Source organism: Acomys minous (assembly GCF_964271855.1).
Source record: "Acomys minous genome assembly, chromosome: 3".
Lineage (NCBI taxonomy): Eukaryota > Metazoa > Chordata > Mammalia > Rodentia > Muridae > Acomys > Acomys minous.
The window spans coordinates 120,431,457-120,454,232 of record NC_140485.1 but is presented as its reverse complement, the minus strand read 5'-3'; the positions used below and the strand labels follow the sequence as shown (position 1 = coordinate 120,454,232).

The following is a 22,776-nucleotide window of genomic DNA, read 5'->3' as shown; positions in this document are numbered from 1 at the left end:
AAAGAAAAAGTAGCAGTAATTAGTGTTCTGATGGTAAAATAATAAGAGACCAACAGCTACTAAAATGAAGATGGAGACAGCTTCCTGATGACAATCTTCAGTCAGGGTTTAAAAAATAAAAATAAAATGGAACTGTGACTGGTGGCCTTTGACCCTCATTGTCATGGATGAATGGAATGAAGGAGCTTGTTAAATCTACACTGATCCTTGTATTCTCACTGTTCAGATCTGCCAGAGACACAGAGATCCAACACAACACATCCATGTGCATCAATCTTACCAGTGAATGCTCTACATCCAGACAGGGGCTTGGTGAGTTAATAAAAATTTACAGAAAGATGCCCACAAAACTAGTAAAAACTGGTTTAGATCCTGAAGGCTGGTGAAGACATTTCCTTGGAGGAAAGGGGGATTTGTCAATAAATTCCTGAGAAACTAATGGTGTGTGTGTGGGGGGGGGGTAGTAGAGCAAATCAAAGCATATGATGTAAGCGTGTGAAAATAATTACTGATTGACTACACCTACTGATAAAAATCTACTGTGTAGGCACTTCTACTTTAGGAAAGGTGTGTCTTCTTCAAGGTACAAAGCAAATGGGCCTTCTATTCATTTTCTATCCTAATTTCAATGAGAGCAATCCCTAGGTGGACACAGAATCATTAACTCCACACTTCCTCAGCCAGCTTCACAGATTCTGGTTACCAGGGCAACCCAACACAGTTTACATCAAGCAAAGCAGAACTGATCCAGAGTGTTTTTCTCACTGTTATAGGGAGGCATCAAAAGCACTCTCTGTTCTGGCCTTTCTCAGAAGGCAAAGGCAAGCCCAGGAGGATCCAAATGACCAGAAATCCAGCTGGTGATGAATATGAACATGGTCAAAATGACCTGGGAAAACAATCATGTTCAAGTGCATGGGGCATTCACTCACTGCCATTCTTCATAGTCACACTGGGTAGTGTTTACCTCCCCAGGAACACAGAAGGACGCAATGTCCAGGTTCAGGCTAGAATTACTAGATTGTTCCTGAGAAAAACAGGGGCTTGTCTGCTGGGTTGCTAAGCAGCTGCTCATCTACTCAGAAGCCAGGAGTTTTGAGCAAGGGCTCTCCTGATTGTGTTTAAGGTAGAAGGTCTAAGGAGAGCCACAGCACTACGGAAAGTGGTGGAGACAGTTAAAAGGGACTTCAGTCCAACCCCAGGAGATCCACGATGTAGTCCTTGCTAGTTGATGCCGATAGGTGTTCTCAATCAAAACTAAAACCAAACCAAAACAAAACAGAAATTCTCATACATCACGCAGCTCAATCTCCAGGGCTCAATCTATAGAATTAAAATCATATAGGTCTACATAGTGCAAAGGAAGGTAAAAGAATGGAGAGCTATGGTGAATAAGGTTCAAATGCTAGCAAATACACTTTCTTTCATCTACATAGGAAAAGAGACGAGGCTCCTAAGTCAAGATAAGGAGGAACGTATGTGTGAGCATATCAGCTGCAAGATGAGGCTGAACCTAACAAGCACACTAAAGCAGAAGGCAGCAGGAGGAAGTAGGGTGGAAGATACACAGTGACAAATTGGAAGAAAGTCTATAGTCTTTTTTGGAAATAAAACTGGCAGGAGAGAGAGAGAGAGAGAGTGCTTAAGGTGGCACTGGCTCCAAGGAATCATGGAGAAAGAAAGTAAAATGGCGGCTGCGCTATTGCTGGAGAAATAGCTGCACTGTTCCCAATGGGGCACTGCATAATGCCAACCAGAGGGCTGCTACCAGTGGCTGCCTTTTAACAGGACAGCCTGAGGGTTCTATCAACAGGCTTATTTCAGGTAGACTAATATGTTACAAGTACATTGGACGATAAGGAAAAGACACTTTTGCATTTCAATAAGATAGGAGTCGAAGTCCTTTATTCTTTTTTTAAAAATCACAAATATTACACATGGAATTTATGTTGGGGGTTAGGTCAGTCTATTTCCAGTCCTCACCCTCCCCTTCCATTCTACAGCTACAGCCACTCATAAATCGAAATAAATTGAAATACCTAACGTAGATGCTCCTCGTTTTACATACCAAAGCTGCTGAGGCCAAAACAACTTGTTTAGAAGTGTTTTGTTTAAAATCCATATTAAGAAAAAAAATTAAATAACTTCTGGAGGCCAAGAATGTATCTTTGAGACCAACGAAAAACTGAAGGCTTAGTAAATTTGACGTCCTTTGGCACGGGATATGGACCAGAGTCTTGGCCACTATCATTCCCACCCACTCTATTGATCGTGAAACTATTCTTTGAGATATTCTTAGTCAGTAAGATATTAAAAGGTCTATTAGCAGAGCCGAGATTCAATTCTACTTGAGATTTCCTCCAAAATATTGTATTTTTTTTTTTAAAGGATCCAGGAGATGAGTGAGACACACAGTCCCTGGAATGAGTGAGGAGAAATTCGGAGAGGGTTTTTACATCTCCAAAAGGTTCATTAGGCAGTGAACTGGGGGACACAAACATAAATGATTTCCTGAGTATAGAACCAGATCACTGCACCCCTAAATAACTTCTGGCGTGGTAGATAAGCTCCATGGCAGAATTATACCTACAGCATAATGAGGCTCAGAGGAGAGGGGGCATTTCTACCTGTCAGGGCGAAGAAGGACCTCAGCAATCTTCAAGGTCAACAAAATGAGAAAGGTGACTCCTAATGACTCCTTAATTACCACTAGGATGGTCTTCCCCTAAAATACACTATGTATTTACCAGTCACTTAAATCATGCATATTAATTTGCATTCAGCAATTGCTCCAGGTGGGGAGGGGTAATACAGCACAGGCCTCTCAAGGGTTCTGATTTAAGCTGTCATTACTGATGCGCACAAATAATCAAATCCATATTTGTAATTATTTATTAGAACACTCATATATTTAACATGAGAGCAATCAATTGAGAAAAAAATCAAAAACCAAAAAGCCCAGCAGTCATTTGAGTGATTTCCTATAACCTTATCCAAAACAAGTATTTAGAGATGCTGTCTCAAAAATCAATCATCAATAAAAGCAACAATAAACAACAACAAAAAGAACATCACGGTGCCTGGCAGATACATCAAGCTACACATTAAAGAAGAACGGACTCACAAAGGAACCAGAGTTAATGATCAGCTGTTATAGCTCGTTGTATCACTTCCCTAATAATGATGCAACATAGTTATTCACACTGTTGTTGATTCCATAACACCTCTTTGCTGTAATCATAGTTTCTTCCTGTGTTCTATAAGAGGATTTGAAAGGCTCCCACTACTGTGACTCACAGGTCTCCTGAAGCCTCATTATGCAAGTATGAAAGTCTGTAATAAATTCATCCTATGTAACAGTGTTGCCGTGTTTGTCCTCTTCTCCTCTTACAGAATAAAAAGTCTATGTGACATGTCATGTTCATATGGTTCAGCATCCTGCACAACAACGTTGATGGACTTTGCTGTGCACATAAAATACCGTAATGGACATTCTGCTGTACGAAAAGATGGTGATGCAGCTCTCTGTCATCAGGATAAATACTTTGAATTATATCCCTAATAGTGATAGTTTTACGCTAGGGCTTCTGTAGACATACCCATCCACAATTCACCCTTTGGAACCCTTCCCACAAATTCTGTTACCATCTCCTACTACTGTGCAAGGTGGTTGGCTGGCTATGAAAAGAAAGTAAACACCACTGGACAAAGAAATGTCCTTAGCACCAATAAAATAGTATCTTTTCAACTCATGTGCTCCCACTCCAACTCATGATAAAAATGGCAGTTACCTTTTATTACTTTTCTTATCATTTCTTTGTTGTTTGATGGTGGTGGTGTATATGCACATGGTTGTGCCTTGATGCATGATGGGTGGAGGTCAGAGGGCAACTTTGTGAAGCTGGCTATCTCCTTCCACATGTGGATCTTGGAGATGCTACTCAGGCCCTCAGGCAAGTGTCCTTCCCTTCTATCCTGAGGCATCTCAGGGGCTCCCCAGCCATCTGTTTTCAGGGCAGACTAGACCTCTACTCTATGGCTATTGTGATTGGCTGTTCTCACCGTGAAGGCTGAACTCCTACCATAGACCCAGAACCACATAAGCCTCATTTTCAGATTGAATAATACTTTGCTTTGAGAAAAACGTTTAAAACAGTGGGCAAGATTTTATTTAATTTTTTTTCTTATATTGTTATTAAGAAAAAAATTAAGATTCTGTTTTCACATATTTTAAAATTGAGAATTTTCCAGGACAATTTTAATTGCAGTGGGTATCGTTGTTGTATAATCAAATTATTTAAATTTTCATGTAAAAATGTATCATCTTTTAAATGTATCTAATGAATCTTATACATGACAGCAAGCTGAAAACTACTTTAATCTACCAAAAATAAGACAACAAACTTGTCCTTAACAATAAAAAAAATGCTGCCTTGTTCTCTTTTTCTCCTTGCACTCACATTTCCATCTACTCCACCCACAGAATTTCTTCTATATATATATGACTTAGTGCTTGAAAGGCTTTTATGAGTCTACATATTATGCTTCCTGTAACAAAGTATACATAAAATGATATTTTTAAAAATCTCCTGGGACTATAGGACTAAATAGTTTTCGATTTCCGTTCAGTTTGAGCTTTCATTATTAATGCACATGATTGATCCAAAGAACACTAACAGTTATTTATAAGAATGTTAATATTGTTAACAGTGAAAAAAGCAATATTATCAGAAATGTATTTTTAATGAAGTGGCTAGGGCTGGTCAAGTCCCTCAATTATTCTATTTATCTGTGGCGAGTATTACCCATTGTTTATGATAAAGCCTGGCTTGGCATCAATTCTACATCATTGTTATTTTATAGATGTAAGCAATAAAAATCTTGTCTGCAGATGTTTACAGGAAATGAAGGGGTCTTATCAAAAGATATTCTCATCTATCATCTCATAGCTGGGTTACGTCTTCTTCAAGTGTGCTAAAATTCAAGAAGACAAAATTACACAAGTTGCACAAAGATGTTTTTCTTGGTTCTCATCATTTATTGTACCCATGGACTGATATTTTCAGTTCTTTGTAGTGGGATGATGGTTTCATATCCTAGGCTAGGATGGTACCTGCTCTGCTTTCCTTTGTTAAGCAGGAGAGTGACAGTGAAAGGTAACATGGAAAAGCTGGTATGACAAGGTCAGTGTTGAGAAAATCAGTTTCAAGAAATGGTACACACAGGGCTATAAAACAGGAAATGAGTTCCCCAAACTAGCATGCTTTTGTAGTTATTACATGGCCTTTTGGGGCAGCTCTCTGCTAGTCATGTGTGTTGCTGCCACTCTGTTCAGTTGCAAACTTTGTACAACTTTGATTACCATAGCAGTCCCTACAGTATGGAAGCCTGGAGTAGATATGATGGGAGGAATAAAACATTGCCTTAAAGACAGAACAATAATTCCTGTTCAACCCACATAATGGAAAGTCCTAGTAAGTCATTGTGTCCTGACAATATACACACTCGACAAGTGATTGTAGGTTCATTTCTCAGAATCTCTCTCTCACACACACAAATACGAGAAATAGTCAAGTGCTCTAATAATAGAAAAACTGCTAAATATATTAGGCCATAGCCATGTGATTAAAAATACAGCATTTTAATTTAAAGAGCACATTGGAATTTTTAAAATGTTTCATATCATATTAAGTTTAAAAAACAACCCCCCCAAAAAAACACCCCAAAAACTAAGTTGTAAGAAAAATTCCATATTCATTTGGATGTTCTATATATGTGTAAAAAGGACTTGAGAAAATCTATTAAACTGACTTTAGTCATTATCCCTTGGTGTGTGATTGTGAAAATAGTCTTTTTTTTTTTCCTTTGTCCTTTCCCATTTCCTACATAGGACATGCATTATTTATCTCAAAATGAGGATAAAGGAGGGGAAGATGAGAAAAGTGTAGAAATAGGTTTGTGTCTTAGAGCTGTTGCACGTGACTTCAGACTGCCACCAGCAAGACTGTGTCCTGCAAAGGCTGGGGAGAGAGCTTAAACCCACTCCAGCTGGTAGGACTGATGGCATTTCCCAGAGAGCACACTGGTTTCTGTGCTTGCTGGAAGGTTTGTTGTGCGTCCACTCTCTCACCTTAGCTTTGGTCATTTCTTGCCCACTTCCATCCTTCTGCTCACAGATATCTTAGCATCACTGAGTTCACTCACTCACTCACCCCACACACAGATGGAAGCTGATCAAGCGCCATCTTGCTCCCTCATGAAATAGCCCATTTCCTCCACACCAAACAAAACAACAACACAAGAAAATTATTCAGCATATGAAATGCTGTTATCCAACAAGGTGATACGAAACATGGAAGGAGACTTTTTTTCCCCCCTGCTACATTTACATTTGCTTTCTCTTACCTCAACAAGTGGGGAGGAATCTTCACAACAGTATCCAGGCCACTTAGGGTTTCTGTAAAAGATTATAGAATTACAAGTAAATATTTCAAAGACTTATTTAAGGTAGTATCTAAATACTAAAATCTCTGTATTTCTGAAGTCACCAATGACTAATGGGCTATGTTCCTTCTTGGAAATAGAAACTACCCACTTTTCAGTCATCTTTATTTTAAAATTATTTTCCCACGATGGACCGCACTTCATTATTGGGAAAGAGATGATTAAAAAGTAGGCCACATTTTCCCATTAATGACAATGAATGAATAGCTAAATCCCTAACCTAAACCAGAATGCCAATACAATGTACCTACCACTGAACCAGCTGCTTACACTACCCCAATCAGAGAAACAAGAGCTGTTTGGTTGAAGTACTTTAATATCTCAGTTTTTTAAAAAACATATTTGTGAAGACTTTCAAGTTCACAAGGCACCTTACAGGACAAGTGTTCATTTCCTTAGCAGTTTTCCTATGATTAAAATACCAGGCCCTTTCTGGGTTTTCCTTTGATATTATGAGAAATACTGAATTATGTCTCTGTCTTTAAAACAAATCCATTTCCTCTCCTATTATGCCTGCTCCAGACTGACTCTTTGTAGGGATTCCCGTGTTAATCACATGCACCATCTGCTTAATCACATGACAGGTAAGGGCTGTGATGAGGAAGCTCAGCCTGAAACCTCATTTATCAAGCCTGACGCTCAATACTTTGCCACGGTTTGTGCATGAAGCATATTAGTACTGACTCTAGTTGTATAGACAATATAAAATCTAATTAGTATGCCCCCTCCAAAACTGTTCTCCTTCAATCATTCCAACTTGTCTCCAGGCAATGAGCTCTACCACTTAGAGTCAACAAGCTTTGTTAATTTGAGCTGCTTCCTTTGAGAGAAGACAAACACCCACTCCACCACCACCACCACCACCACACTAAGATTTCAGAGAGAACAAGAAGCTAAATATGTCCCTTAGATTCAGGACTAACAGGACACAGCAGGACAGAATCAGGCCGACTGTAGCCAACAGAGCAAAAAATAGTAGAGCTGGGCTGCTTCAGAGATGAGGCCCAGCTAGGAAGGGAAAGGACTGAGGCCAAAGCTGAGGATGGGACAGGATGACAAGAAAAGGAAGCCATGAAGTGCAGGCTCTGGGGGTATCTCAAAGGACCACACAGATTAGCACAGCCCAGCAATTAGTGTGACAAGGAGAGTCCTGAGGGCAAGTCAATGGCGCTAGTCAAGGAGAAATTACACTGTATAAACAAGCACTGTGTTCTCTTTAGAGACAGGAGTGTGTGTACCTCCAGCGGAGGGTGGAACACTGCCTACCCTACAAATGCTGAGTGACCCAGAACAACGAGGAAATTGCTCTGTGGGGGAGTGCTTGCCCAGCACCCTCTGGGAAACCTCTGGGTTCAATCCTTAGCACTGCACTTGAGAAAAAGGTAGAGGGAGAGAAAAGGCCAGTCACACAGTTGCCATCAGCTGAGACCCCTGCTCCAGGTAAGTGGGACAGGGCAGATTTCAAGCCAATAATGGCTCCAGGGACAAGAAACCAAGGCCTGAAATATGCACAACCGTCTTTTTCCAGTACTACTCTGTAGTATAGGCTAGAGTAGCTCTTCAGAGAGGAATACCACAGAAACACCAACAAAACAGCAGAGAGAACCATCTTGTCTCTCTGGTTCCACACTAGTTTGTGGGATGAAACAAGTCACCCAGGTCCAAGTTTCCGTCCTCTCATGTCCGTATTTCATTCTTTCTTTTTTTTCTTTTTTCCTTTTGGTACCGAACTGAGACAGGGTCTTTATACAAGCTAGGCAATTACTCAACCACTGACACACCCAGCTTCCCAATCTGCAAAGGGAAGCCATTGGCACCTGTCCCATAGGATTATTAGGAAGAGCTAATGAAGTCAGTAATCAAAGGTCTGATATTGGCTTAGATATCAGTGACAGCCCTGTCTCCTTGACAGACTCACTGAATTTCAGGCCATGTAATGGTTCAAAGACCCAGTGGTAAAGATAGAGTTTGTTGGAGAATTCAGAGAAAATACATTCTAGTTTCAAACTGTGGCAAATGCCAGGAAGGGAAATGTAGGGCATTTGTCAAGGAGTGCAACGGGAGGCCCTTCTATGGACAAGCATCAGGGCTCCCCATGGGAAGTACTAAGACTAAACATGACTGCCAATTAGTCAAGAGGAAGGTATTCTAAGAAGAGAGTGTAATGAGTTCAAAAGACATAAAATCTTAGTTCAATATAGTACACACCTGTAGTTCCAGATACCTGGGACACAGAGGCAGCAGAACCCCTTAGGCTCAAGAGTTAGAGACCAGCCTGGGCAACATAATGAACTCCTAGCTCCTAGCAAACATGCCAGCAAATAGACTCAATGAAGGCTTAGAAGGTTTAAATTAAGGCCAGTTAGATAGCTCAGCAATAGATGAATGTACTTGCTGCTACCCCCGATAACCTGTATTTGATCCCCAGAACCCTAGACAAAACAAATGAATAAAGATGTAATAAAAATTTTTGAAAAAAGAAAAGACTACACCCTTTGGAGGTCACTGGCCTAGCTCTCACCTTCTCATACCTGGTGACTGCAGTAGCCTTCTCTTTGCCCCAACCTCTGACTCAGCCCCAACCCTGCATTCTCTTCTCAATATGGCAGATGAATAGGCTTGCCAAGACTGCACTTCCCTAAGTCACCAGACGTTCTCCTTCCTTACAACCTCCCTTTCAAGACAGCCTCCCCTCAACATTGAGATGGCAGTTCCATTTGTCTTCCAAGGGCCTCCTATCTCAATTGCTACTTTGTGTTTTCCAATACATTTGGTCACTATCTGACTTAGCATACATATTATTACTTACCAGGATCATTGGCTGTCATGACTGCAATAGTCCATGAACAACGCACTGCATCCTTTTGTCTGTTTTGCTCACTACGGTAACTGCACTGAGAACAGCACCTGACACACTGCAGGTGCTCACTATGTATTTGTTTCATCAATGAAGTATCAGGGAGGATAGCATATGTCAGTCACTAAAAGAAAGGGCTGAAGTTCAGAGTGTCAAGAGGGATGGTGGTGCAGGACAGGGCTGCCGGACAGATAGAGGCGTGCCACATGAGACTTCACAGCACACACGGAGGGCTCTGTTTCACCCTAACGGGTGCTATGCAGCCCTTTCACTTGGCATGGAACGAACATATTAGGGTTCTCCGGTGGAGCTGTTTGGACTGTTAGCTTGACAAAGTTCAAAAGCAACAAAGAAGGACAACACAGGAAGCTGCTGCAGGCCAGGGGTAGCTGGAAAGAACCTTTGACCAGAATGAACAATAAGGTAGACAGACATGGACGTGCTAGAGATACAGCTAAGAGGTAAACAGAAGCAGAACTTAGGGCAGGTTAGATGACAAACTACAGAAACAATATCCATGACCACTCTCTGTTCCAGGCTTAAGCAAGTGGACAAGTGACAATATTCACTGAACACCTAGAAGCACCAGAAGAGGCAGGGAGCTAGATTTGAGGGCGAGGCAGGAAATTCACAGGATCCCTTTGGGTCTTGCTAACTTCAAGCACTCAAGAAGAGATACTGACGTAATTCATTATATTGGGCCTGGGATGTGAGGAACGAAGAATGTGGGAATGGATGAGTTCAACTGTTGACACAATATAGCTCAAGAATCGTAGTGTCACAGGAAGTGACTGTGGCAGCAAGGCAAAGCCAGCATCCAGTGGCATCTGGTGCCTCTGGTAGAAGTCAAGTAAGATTGGGACAGAATGGTGGGAGGTGAAGACATGGGCACAGTCCCTGTAGACACTCTAAGAGTCTGACAGTGGAAGGCTACATGTGGGAAAACCTGTCACTGGAAGGGAAAGAGGTGAAAGGATGATGATCTTATGCCAGGTTGGGGTTTCCATCTCTAATTTCATTTCCTTTTCCCTTTATATGCTAAATGCATCCCTCGTAAGCTCGCTCTTATCTGTAAACAGTAAAAGTAATTTTAAAATGAGGGCTTGGTGTTTCACAGATATACTTCCCAGCCATCTCTATTTTCATTTTTTGTGCCATTCACAGCCTTGGGAGTTATCAGTTATGAAGAAAAACCCTGTTCTCTCAGGCTTTCCTGAGCTCATCCCAACAAACTCATGCTGTTTTACTCAGAGAATATCACTGGCGAACAAAAATTTAGAATGCATAGAATAAGGGGGGAAGTATATACCTAATTCTTGCTACATTAATTTTTTAGAGGTATTATGACAAAGCAGAATAAAATGTTAGAGTTAAAAAAAACTGTACCAAAGGAGTTAGTGAGATGACTCAGTGGGTGAGCGCACTTACCAGCAAACCTGACAATGTGAATTCAATTCCCAGAAGACACAAAATAGAAGGTCTAACATCTACATGCATGATTTTTGCACCCACCCCATATAAATAAAACAAATGTTTAAAAGTTAAATGCATTAAGGAGGTGGATCCAACATGGCAGAGCTGAACACACACCTTATTTGATCGGCAGAGCAGCAGTGACTGTACAGCAACCTAAAGACTGAGGTGAGAAATACAGAACAACAGTGCAAGGTCAGAGAGGTACAAACTATGCCTCAGGCCACCAGGTTAAGCCACAGAAACCCGGGTCGGCACGTGCCCATGCTCCAGGGACTGGCCGCGGCTTTCCTGGCAAGAGTGCATCTTCTGGTCACCAGGACCCAGAGACAGCTGTATACTGCTGCAACTCCAGCATCAGGGGTTGCTGGACCATAGAAGACCCCGCAGCATATAAAAGAGGTGTTTCTGACATCAGGCCCCAGGCCAATTCACAGAAAGTTCCTTGCAAGCACCCTTGCACTCTAGGGTCTGACCAGAAACACAATTGCTGACCCCTGGGCCCAGAAAGAGTTGTGGACTCCTAAAGCAGTAGAGTTGCCCATTGCCCTCCAACCCTGTGGGCAAACAGACCCATTGGACAACTCTCTGCTCAGATAGCCTTCCGCCTGCTCCCCAGATCACTTGGTGCACAACCAGGGAGCCAACAGAGACAGTGATCTCGATAGAGGTGCCTGACCTCCTCAGGTCATGAATAGGGAGCCATCGGAGTCAAGGACCTAAGCAGAAGTAAGCAGGACCTAAGCCCCATTGTCTACATCTACCATTAAACTCTCTGACCATCAGAGAAGACCAAACCTGCTAATACCAGGGACATCACTATGGGAAGAACACAAGCTTAACAACCCACAAGACCACTTGATAACACCAGAAACCAGCAGTCCCACCATCACAACAAACCCTGGAGAAATTATCACATGTAACACACTGGATAAAGACTTCAGATCTGAAGTTATGAAAATGATAGAGGCCTTAAGGAGGAAAAGGCATCCCTCAAAGTAGAACGGGAATACACAAAGAGAGAGATGAAAGAATTGAGCAAAGCTGCTTAAAGAAACTACAATCAAACAGGAGTGGGAAATGAATAAAAGGACCAAGAACCCAAATCAGAGATAGAAGCAATAAAGAAGACACAATCTGAGACAATCCTAGAAATGGAAAAAAACTAGGGAAGAGGACAAGATCTACAACAGACACAAGCATCACCAACAGAATTCAAGAGATGGAAGAGAGAACCTCAGGGATAGAAGATATGACTGAAGAAATCAACACAACAGTCAAAGAAAATGTTAAATCTAAAAAGCTCCTCACTCAGAACATCCAAGAAATTTAGGTTACTATGACAAGGCCAAACCTAAGAATAATAGGGATAGAAGAAAAAGAAAACTCCCAGCTCCAAGGCACAGAAAATGTTTTCCACAAAACCACAGAAGAAAACTTCTCCAACCCAAAGAAAGAAATGCCCATAAGTATACAAGAAATCTACAGAAGTCCAAACAGATTGGATCAGAAGAGAAAATCATCCCACCACATAGTAATCGAAACACTAAATAAACAGAACAAAGAAAGAATATTAAAACTCGCAAGAGAAGAAGGCCAAGTCACACACAAAGGCAAACCTATCAGAATCATGGTAGACTTCTCAACAGAGACAATGAAGGGAAGAAGGTCCTGGACAGATGTCATGCAGACACTAATAGCCCACAGATGCTGACCCAGACTACCATACCCAGCAAAACTTACAATCACCATAGATGGAGAAAATAAGATAGTCCATGAAAATACCAAGTTTAAACAATACACAGCAACAAAGCCAGCCCTACAAAAGATACTAGATGCAATACCTGGACATTTAAATCAAGCCACAGTAACATCAAATCGCCCAGGCTTATCCTATAGCCAATGCTCAGAAATCTGTGGTTGTAACCATAGTTTTATACCTATTGTCCTTGAAATAGTCCCACTAAAATGCCTCGGAAACTGATCAGCCTCTATAACTTAACTTCACTGTGAAGCTTACAGCATTAACCTTTTAAGTTAAAACTAGAGACGATAGTCTCTGCAGTGGTATGCCACAAGTAGACACACCTACATGATTTATTAGTGCTCTATCCTCAATCATTACACTATTTATTTTATTTCAATTAAATTTCTCTACTATTGCTTTTCCCACTACACCATCACCCAAAGCACTAAAATCACTTAAAACTGAAAACCTTTGAGAATCAAAATGAACAAAAATCTATTCACCTCTTTAATTACCCCTACATTAATAGGACTACCCATAGTCATTATCATTATATTTCCCTCAATTTTATTTCCTAATTCAAAACACCTAATTTAAAACCACATACTTTCATTTCAACAATGACTGATTAAATTAATCAAAAAACAAATAATACTTATTCACACACCAAAAGGACAAATGATCACTAATAGTTATTTCCCTCATTATATTTATTGGTTCAACTAACCTCCTTGTCCTCCTCCCCCATACATTGACACCAACCGCCCAACTCTCAATAAATCTAGGCAAAGTCATCCGTTTATGAGCTGGAGCAGTAATTTTAGGCTTTCGCCATAAAATAAAAGACTCATTAGCTCATTTCCTCCCCCAAGGAACCCCTATTATACTTATCCCTATACTTATTATCATTGAAACAATAAGTTTATTTATTCAACCTTTAGCCCTAGCATTACGCCTTACAGCCAATATTACTGCCAGTCATCTACTCATACATTTAATCAATGGAGCAACCCTAAACATCAGTCTACCAACTGCCACAATTACATTTTTTATTCTAGTCTATTAACCATACTTGGATTTGCCATAGCATTAATTCAAGCTTACATGTTTACTCTGCTAGTTAGCCTATACTTACATGATAACACATAATAACCCACCAAACTCATGCTTATCATATAGTTAACCCAAGCCCATGACCACTAACAGAAGTTTTTTCTGCCCTCCTTCTTACATCTGGCTTAGTAATATGGTTTCATTATAGCTCTACTATTCTTTTAATACTAGGACTCCTAGCAAATATATTAACCATATACCAGTGATGATGAGATATTATCCGTGAAGGAAACTATCAAGGCCATCATACTCCTGTACAAAAAGGACTTCATTACAGAATAATTCTATTTATCCTATCAGAAGTGTTCTTCTTTGATGGTTTCTTCTGAGCCCTTTCTCACTGTAGCCTCATTCCAACACATGATCCAGGAGGATGTTGACCCCCAACAAGAATTTCACCTCTTAATCACCTAGAAGTGCCCCTCCTAAATACATCAGTCTTATTAGCCTCAGGTGTCTCCATCACATGAGCTCACCGTAGCTTAATAGAGGGAAAACAAAATCATATAAATCAAGCCCTATTAATTATAATTTTACTAGGACTATACTTTACCATTCCCCAAATCCACAAAACCTAGAGAAAGAAGACATACACACTCACTCTACCACCACTAACATAAAAAAAAAAGTAGGAACCAATAACCACTGCTCATTAATATCTCTCAACATCAATGACCTCAACTCCCTAATAAACAGACACAGATTAATAGAATGGATGCAAGAACAGGATCCATCATTCTGCTGCATACAAGAAACACACCTCAGCAGTAAAGATAGACCTTATCTTAGAATGTACCTTAGAAAATGGTATTCCAAGTAAACGACCCAAGATGCAAGCTGGAGCAGCCATTCTAGTATCTGATAAGACAGATCATCAACCAAACCTAACCAAAATAGATGGGGAAGGCCGGTTCATACTCACCAAAGAAATACACCTACAGGATGTCTCAATTTTGAACATCTATGCCCCAAATACAGAAGCATCCACATTTATAAAAGAAACATTAGTAAAGCTTAAATCATACATTGAACCCCACGTAATAATAGCGGGAGACTTCTATGAAGCCCCAGTCACCTTGGTACCTAAACCACCGAAAAACTCGACAAAGAAAGAGAATTTCAGACCAATTTCTCTTATGAACATTGATGCTAAAATACTCAATAAAATACTTGCAAACTAAATTCAAGAACACATCAAAACTATCATTCACCACGACCAAGTAGGCTTCATCCCAGACATGCATGGGTGGTTCAATATATAAAAATCCATCAATGTAATTCATCATATCAACAAAATGAAAGAAAAAAAACCCCACAGGATCATCTCCTTAAATGCCAAAAAAGCATTTGACAAAATTCAACACTCATTCATGTTAAAAGTCCTGGAGAGAGCAGGGATACAAGGACATACCTAAACATAATAAAGGCAATATACAGCAAGCCTATAGCCAACATCAAATTAAATGGAGAGAACCTTAAATCAATTCCACTGAAATCAGGGATAAAACAAGGCTGCCCACTCTCTCCATATTTCTTCAATATAGTACTCGAAGTCTTAGCTAGAGCAATTAGACAACTAAAGGAGATCAAGGGAGTACAAATAGGAAAAGAAGAAGTCAAACTATCATTATTTGCAGATGATATGATAATATACATAAGTGACCCCCAAAAAAATCTATCAGGGAACTCCTACAGCTGAAAAACACCTTCAGCAAAGTGGCTGGATACAAAATCAACTCAAAAACACCAGTAGCCCTCCTGTATACAAATGACAAGCAGGCTTAGAAAGAAGTTAAGGAAACTACACAATAGCCACAAATAGTATAAAGAATCTAAGCAAGAAAGTGAGAGATTTGTATGAAAAAACTTCAAATAGACGAATAAAGAATTAAAAGAAGATTTCAGAAGATGGAAAGATCTCCCATGCTCGTGGATTAGGAGAATCAACATAGTAAAAATGGCGATCTTACCAAAAGCAATCTACAGATTCAATGCAATTCTCATCAAAATACCCATACAATTCTTTACCGACCTTGAAAGATCAATTCTCAATTTCATATGAAAAAACAAAAAACCTAGAATAGCTAAAATGATTCTGTACAATAAAAGATCTTCAGGAGGAATCTCTATCCCTGATCTCAAGCTGAATTATAGAACAGTAATAAAAACAGCATCGCACTGACATAGAAATATTCTGGTTGATCAATGGACTCAAATCAAAAACCCAGAAATAAACCCACATACCTATGGACACTTGATTTTTGACAAAGAAGCCAAATTCATACAATGGAAAAAAACAGCATCTTCAATAAATGATGTTGGTCTAACTGGATGGCTACATGTAGAAAAATGAAAATAGATCCGTATCTATCACCCTCCACAAAACTGAAGTCCAAATGTATTAAAGACCTCAACATAAAACCAGACATACTAAATCTGTTAGAAGAAAAAGTGGGGAAGAGCTGTGAGCTCATTGGCACAGGAGACAATTTCCTGAACATAACACCAACAGCTCAGACCCTAAAGGCAACCATTAATAAATGGGACCTCATAAAACTGAAAAGCTTCTGTAAGGTGAAGGACACTGTCAACAGAACAAAATGACAGCCTACAGACTGGGAAAAGATCTTCACCAACCCTACATCTGACAAAGGGCTAATATCCAAAATATATAAGGAACTCAAGAAATTAAATAGCATCACTTTGTAGACCAGGCTAGCCTCGAACTCACAGTGATCCGCCTGCCTCTGCCTCCCTAGTGCTGGGATTAAAGGCGTGTGTCACCATGGTGAATGTAACATAGTGTTACCAGTTGGTGAGATAACCAATATTTTTACTTTTTTTTCCCCTTATGCTGTTCAATGTTTTCCAATATTCTAAAACTAACATGTGACTCTTACAAATTAAGGCCGAGTAATATTTGAAACCATAGGACTTATTAAAGGTTTATTTACACATTGAAAGCTGTGTCTGCCAACTGTAGGCACAGAAACCACCAAGACTGCAAACGCACTATGCTTGTGCTCACAGAGGCCACTACCCTGATGGCCAGTATCATTATTGGCCAGTATCCATTCTCCTGCTTTATCATAAATGTTCTACCTTTGCTGTGAGGAAAGCATCTTTCTTTACCCCTGGGATTCAATGGTCTCCATGGTATAAGTCTAATCCAGTTATCCCTGTGCCTTTCTAGGGTAGAACATAGGGTCAGGCATAGTCACGTGCCTCACCAGGACATAGAGAATCTGTGAAACCAATAACAACACATGTGTGACCGAAGAGTCATGTGGTCTAAATGTGGAGATGATCTGTCTTTCTAAAGTTGGTTTAATGAGGAATGATTCCTTTATCTAGAGATGCAAATGGGTCTCTTCTCTCCTGAGACCAGTGGTTCTCAACCTTCTGAATGCTGCAGCCCTTATTATAGCTCCTCATGCTGTGGTGACTCACAGCCTTAAAATTACCTCACTGATACTTCCCAACAGTGATGTTGCTACCGTTAGGAGTCATAATGTAAATATCTATGTTTTCTGGTGGTCGCAGCCCTCAGGTTGAGAACCATGCCTTACAGGATCTAGGTGTTGCCACTGATGATTGGCGGAAGTCTCAGAAATAGCAAAAACTAATTTTTCCAGGTCCTTGTCACCATCAGAGAAAGAATTTAGAGATGACACAAACTAAGGAACTGGGGAGAAGTTTTATGAAGTCAGAGAGTAAAGGGGTCTGAGTGACAATCCCTCAATTTTAGACTAGGTAAGCCTTAATGAAGGGAGGATTATTCATGAATGAGGAGATGAAGGTCTGACTTTCCCAAAGAATAGGCTTTACCCCCACTGTCTGTCCTTATCTGAAGTTTTGAGATTGAACCAGGCAATTCTGCCAGACTGATGAAGTCGAGATGCCACTACAGTGAAGCAAAGGACAGTTAGCAAAGGTCTGGGTTAGCTATGGTGGTCCCAGCTGGGGTATTTTTGTTTTATTTTGTTTTTGTTTGTTTTTACTGTTTGAGCAGTCACATTATGTCCTGTCCTGCTGTAACATAGCTCTATGATTGCATCAGCTTCTAGAAAGTTCGCCTCCCCTCCCCCCCCCCCAAAAAAAACCTATTTGGCTAACCTTATTAGTATAACCTTTCTCTTTTGAGACAACTGCTTTCACATCATATTCTAAAGAAGATGACTGTGTGTTCTAGTATAATTTCTGTTGCTATAATAAGCACCATGACCGGAAACAGCTTGGAGAAGAAAGGGTTTCAACTTCCAGGTTACAGACCTTCATTGAGCTTGAAGAAGAGTGTTGCAGGCTCATACTCAGCTTCCTTTCTTATAGAGCTCAGGTGCCCCCTGCCTAGGGATGGCACGGCTCACAGCATGCCGTATCAGTTAGCAATTAAGAAAACGCCTCATGAACATAGTCACAGGCCAGTTCGATGTAGGTAATTTTTCAGTTGAGGCCCCCTTCTTCCCAAGTGACTACGTTTATGTCGAAGGTACAGCTGAAACTAATTCCAACAGCATGCTCCCCCATGAAACTCTTAGGAACGATTACTCCCCTCTCCTAACGCAGCCTAAGTAAGGGGTGATACCAATCTCCCACAACAGTCTAAGTGAGGGATGACCCCAATCTTTCAAGATGGTCTGAGTTTATGAGTACCCCAGATCCATGTAGAGCGCGTCAGATAATTCACAAAGACAAGGTCCTGAAAGCTGTGTAATTTCACATCAAACCAAACCCCATTATTCTTCTAAGGAACATTCAATGGATGGAGCAAGTAAATTGTGGTGCTGGCCAGCTGTAACTTGTCTTGCCTTTGCACTCGACATATTCCTCAATTCCTCTTCCCTTATAGCTATGCACACACCAACTCTAAAGTAGTAAGTGCTCTAACTGACTCTGGAGGGCAGGGCTATGTCAGCAGAGGAAATGGTTCTACTGAGGCAGGCAGTGAACACTTCCTGTCTAAGCAAGACCTTGGAAGATCTGGAAAAGAAATCCCTGACAGAAAAAGTATCAGGAGAAAAGAAAATAACTGCTATGCATGGTGTCATCAAGAAAGTGGCATAGCTAACTGCCACCAGGTCCCAGAACTCTTGGTGGGGCAGTAAGAAAGTGAACTGGTCTAGATTCTTAAGTACATTCTGTTAAAAAACAAACAAACAAACAAACAAACAAAACACATATCTGTTTTAAAAAAAAAAAAAAGAGGGCTGAGCAGTGACAAATATTTTCCAGCCAAAACCTTGACTTGGTAGTGGGAAGTGGAGGAAAGTTGAAAGACAGCAAAAAAACACAAACAAACAAACAAACAAACAAACAACATCCGGTTCCTTTGTTTATACTATTTATTATACTGCATACCCTCCTCTCCTTCAACAAACTCTTTCAGTTTTAAGAACTCTTCACTATATGGAAGGTCTGAAATGTTTGCTCAAAAAACAAAACAAAAAACAAAAACAAAAACAACAAAGAAAAGAAAAACAAAGAACTCCAAGCTTACCCACTGACTCTTCAAGTAAAATTTACCAGATCTGCCTTTCCTCTCCTACCCTCATATTCACACCCTGTCCTTTGACCTGTTTTCCAGCTCCGGTTATTTGAGTGTACAAAGGAATGCCTCCCCTCCCCCTCTCCCCTTGCTGTTATTTAACTGTCACAGCTTTACCTCTTCCCTTGCTAATTACTGAAGAACCACTGAACAACAGAAGGGATCACGTCTATTCTTACAGGCAGGGTGAATTCTGAGCTTGACCCAGACAAGGCACCTGCCCTCAGCTGTGGCTCTGCTAACAGCTTCAACAACACTATGGTTTAAGCCGAATATCAAATGCCCAACTTGTTAAAAACACTGGATTACTCTCCACCTCAGTTTATCTCAACCAGTTTCACTCACAGTAAACTAATCATGAATACTAGGAATGGTGTATTTCATGCGCAGTCAGGCCCTGCCTTATTATGTTACCCAGCCATCTGCGGACCCTTCATTAGAGAGGCATTTCAGAACCCAGCTCGGAATCACTGCTGAACGACAAAGGCCGCCCTGAAACTGTGCTGTGGCTTTAAGAGCCTTGCTGCTTCTCAAACAGCTAATCCGTGTTTCATCTAACATTAAACTACAATGGCCAGGTGGTAGTCCAAACTACAAGACAGACTCCCTGGACAATAATTGAGATAATTTAGTGATATGCAGAGATTAAACAAAGGATGGTGTTGCTGTGATTGTACACACACACACACACACACACACACACACGCACGCACGCACCCGTGAATCAAGACCTTCCATCAGACTTAAAATAATCAGAATTATTTCTTTAGTGGACTGCCAACTAATGGCGTTTCTGTGTATTTTTATCAGATTGCACACAGCACAGAATCATGACAAGCACTACTTGGTTTTTTTTTTTTTTTATTTCAAGGGAAGAGGTTCTGTTTTTTAATTGACTGGTTAGATGCAGGCTCTGGTAAGGCAATGGGTTTACAGAGCTGTCCTGCTTCCTTTAGGTCTTTCGTTTTTAAAAAAGCATCTCTGTTACCCGAAATATACTCTGACTGTCTACGGCAGTTCCGTCCACAGCATCCTCAGTGCCTTGGTCTTGCCTAATTGATAATGTCATTCTGCAGCCTATATGATGGGAAATGCTCATTTGCTACTGGGAACTTATTTCAATTTTAGCACAGCTCACACAACTAAAAGCCCACCTGTCAAGTCAATAACAGAACTGCAGGAATAACACACTTCCTCCTGTTATTTTCCATGCACGATAGTTGTAAAAGTAGATACTTAGCAAGGTGGCTCCTATCAGGAAAATCAAATTAAAAACACACACACACACACACACACACACACAAAACCCTTCCTTCCTTGTTCCACCCAACAATGTTTGAGAAGAAGGCTGTTGCTATAATAAACTTCCTTTTTCCTTCCATATGCTTGGGCCATGATTTCACAGAAGCTGGAGTCCTAACTCAGCTATGTGGAACCCATGTCTATGGGCGCCGGGGGTCAGGGATGGGGCTGCCTTACGCCAAAGGCAGTGGTTCCCATTGAGGTTTAGGAGGAGGTAAGGAGACCATATGGAGACCGCGGGATGCTCACGCTGAGCCAAAAATTTCTTTCCAGCCATCAATTTTCCGAGACAATTATTGCAATTGCGCGACAGCATCCATAACCTGGTGATAGTCCCTCCTGCCTAGGGGCCGCGCTGAGCCTATGATGCAGGAGCAAGTGTCTGTGCCCACCCCCCTCGGTTCCCGCGCATATCCCTTGCTTACCCAGGGCCCAGGTGCAGCTCTCCTTAATGGCTTTGTATTTGCTCCCGGAGGCATCCCTCTGCAGCTTCCGCAGGGTCTCTTCCATCTTGGCCTTCCGAGAGCCAGGCCACGGACCGGGAGATCGCGCGGGGGACGCGCCTAGGCGGCGGCTGTGCTCGTCCCCATCTCGCTCAGCTGCCGCTGATGAATCACGCCTGCTCCAAGCCACGTCAGCCCCGCCGCCACGCCTGTTTGCCACGCCTGCTGGGTCAGGTGCACTCACTCCCCAACCCGAGGACTGGAAAGACTGTAGCTGCCCACCTAGCGCCCAGGAGGACCTGGGAGGGGGGACGCAGCTTCCGTCCAAAGGTGGAGATCTAGTGCTGGTTGCAGACTAGGTTTAGCACCCGCATCCCCCCCAGGGATCCACTGAGAGCTGTGGGCAGAGGGCAGGGAGGGGCCTGGCTGCTTGTGCCTTTCACTTTCTGGGTCCGCCATATCCCCACACACCCTGAGAACACTCGGTGTTCTTGAACCAAAAATGTTTTACGTTCAGTAAATAGAAAACAACCGGTCCCTTCCCCGTGTCAGGCTGAAGCCATCCAGCAAGGATTGTGTCATATGTCTGCTTTGGGGGAGCTTACATAATAATGTATTAGACTCATACATTAGATTCTAACACAGTTCTCTAATAATTAGAGAATTGGATGTGAGAATTAAACCCTAGAAAGGTTTAGAAGAAGATTAAAATGAATACATTGAGATTTCTACCAAACCAGCTAAAGCAGAAATTGAAAAGGGGGGCGGGGGGAATCAAGATTTAATTGACAACTTAAAAATCTTTAAACAACCCAGCAGTCAACCTGTGGGGCTGCCCTGTATGTTAGAAATTAATGTCCCCATATATAAGCAAGGACACCAGGCCCCAGCTACTTCTAAGGCAACAAGAGTTGGATTCCACACACCCTGAATCCAAAGATGTCTCAAAAGCCTTCAGTAACAACAGGCACATCTCCAGGCCAGCCTAGTCTACAAAGCAGTCCAGGACAGCCAGGACTACAAGAGAAACCCTGTCTTCAAAAACAAAAACAAAAACAAAAACAAAAACAAAACAAAACAAAGGTTAACTGTGAAATACTATGCAATTCTGTATATTTCTTGACTTAAGTATTTATACTTTATATATTTGATAGAGAATCCACATACATTTTAAAATGTGTACATATATACCAATGATAATCTTCAGTATGGCTTATGGACAAGTTTCCCTTTCATCAAATGCATTAACTTTTGTAAAGAAAAAAAGAGTGGTACAAGACTGTTAAAATAAGAAATAGTAGCATCATTAGCCACAGAGAGGACAAATACGACACAGGTGAGGATTAACTAAATAGGATCACAGAGAAATCTGTCCCAGGAACATAGAGTGGGCAGTGTCTGTCCTAGTGACTTAAGAACAGGTGGAATCATGTGTTTGAACAACCCTCTCAACAGTGGTAACTGTGAAGGAAAATACGTATTTTTATCTTTGATCCACAGCTCACAGTATAAAAGTTTCTTCGCATTGCTATCCAGTATGCACAAAGACACATGTAGAAATAATTTAAAGTAGAGAAACAGAAAGGTTTGATTTGGGTTTTGTTTGAGTCAGGATATAGCATAGGCTTACCTTGAACTCGTGACCTTCCTGACTGAGTTTCCAGAGTGCTGGAATTATAAGAACACATTATCCCACCAGGTAAAGTTTCTAACTATGGCAGAGTTGCTGTTAACTATTACTGTATTCATTGCAGTTGGCATGTGGGCCTGTCCTGACTTCTTCTGGGCTAGG

At 41.1% G+C, this 22,776-nt stretch overlaps 1 protein-coding gene across 1 annotated transcript in view; it reads right to left on the bottom strand.

Annotated features, from left to right (window-relative positions):
- The window catches only part of ARFGEF3 (ARFGEF family member 3), a 148,943-nt gene extending 127,557 nt beyond the window's left edge, over positions 1 to 21,386 (bottom strand). The window contains exons 1-2 of the mRNA XM_084776440.1: positions 20,967 to 21,386; positions 6,406 to 6,457 (exon numbers count right to left, since the gene is read on the bottom strand). Of these exons, the coding sequence (XP_084632566.1) occupies positions 6,406 to 6,457; positions 20,967 to 21,051 (137 nt within the window). The 5' untranslated portion in view covers positions 21,052 to 21,386. The remainder of the gene's footprint in view (positions 1 to 6,405; positions 6,458 to 20,966) is intronic.
- Positions 21,387 to 22,776: the final 1,390 nt, after the last annotated feature.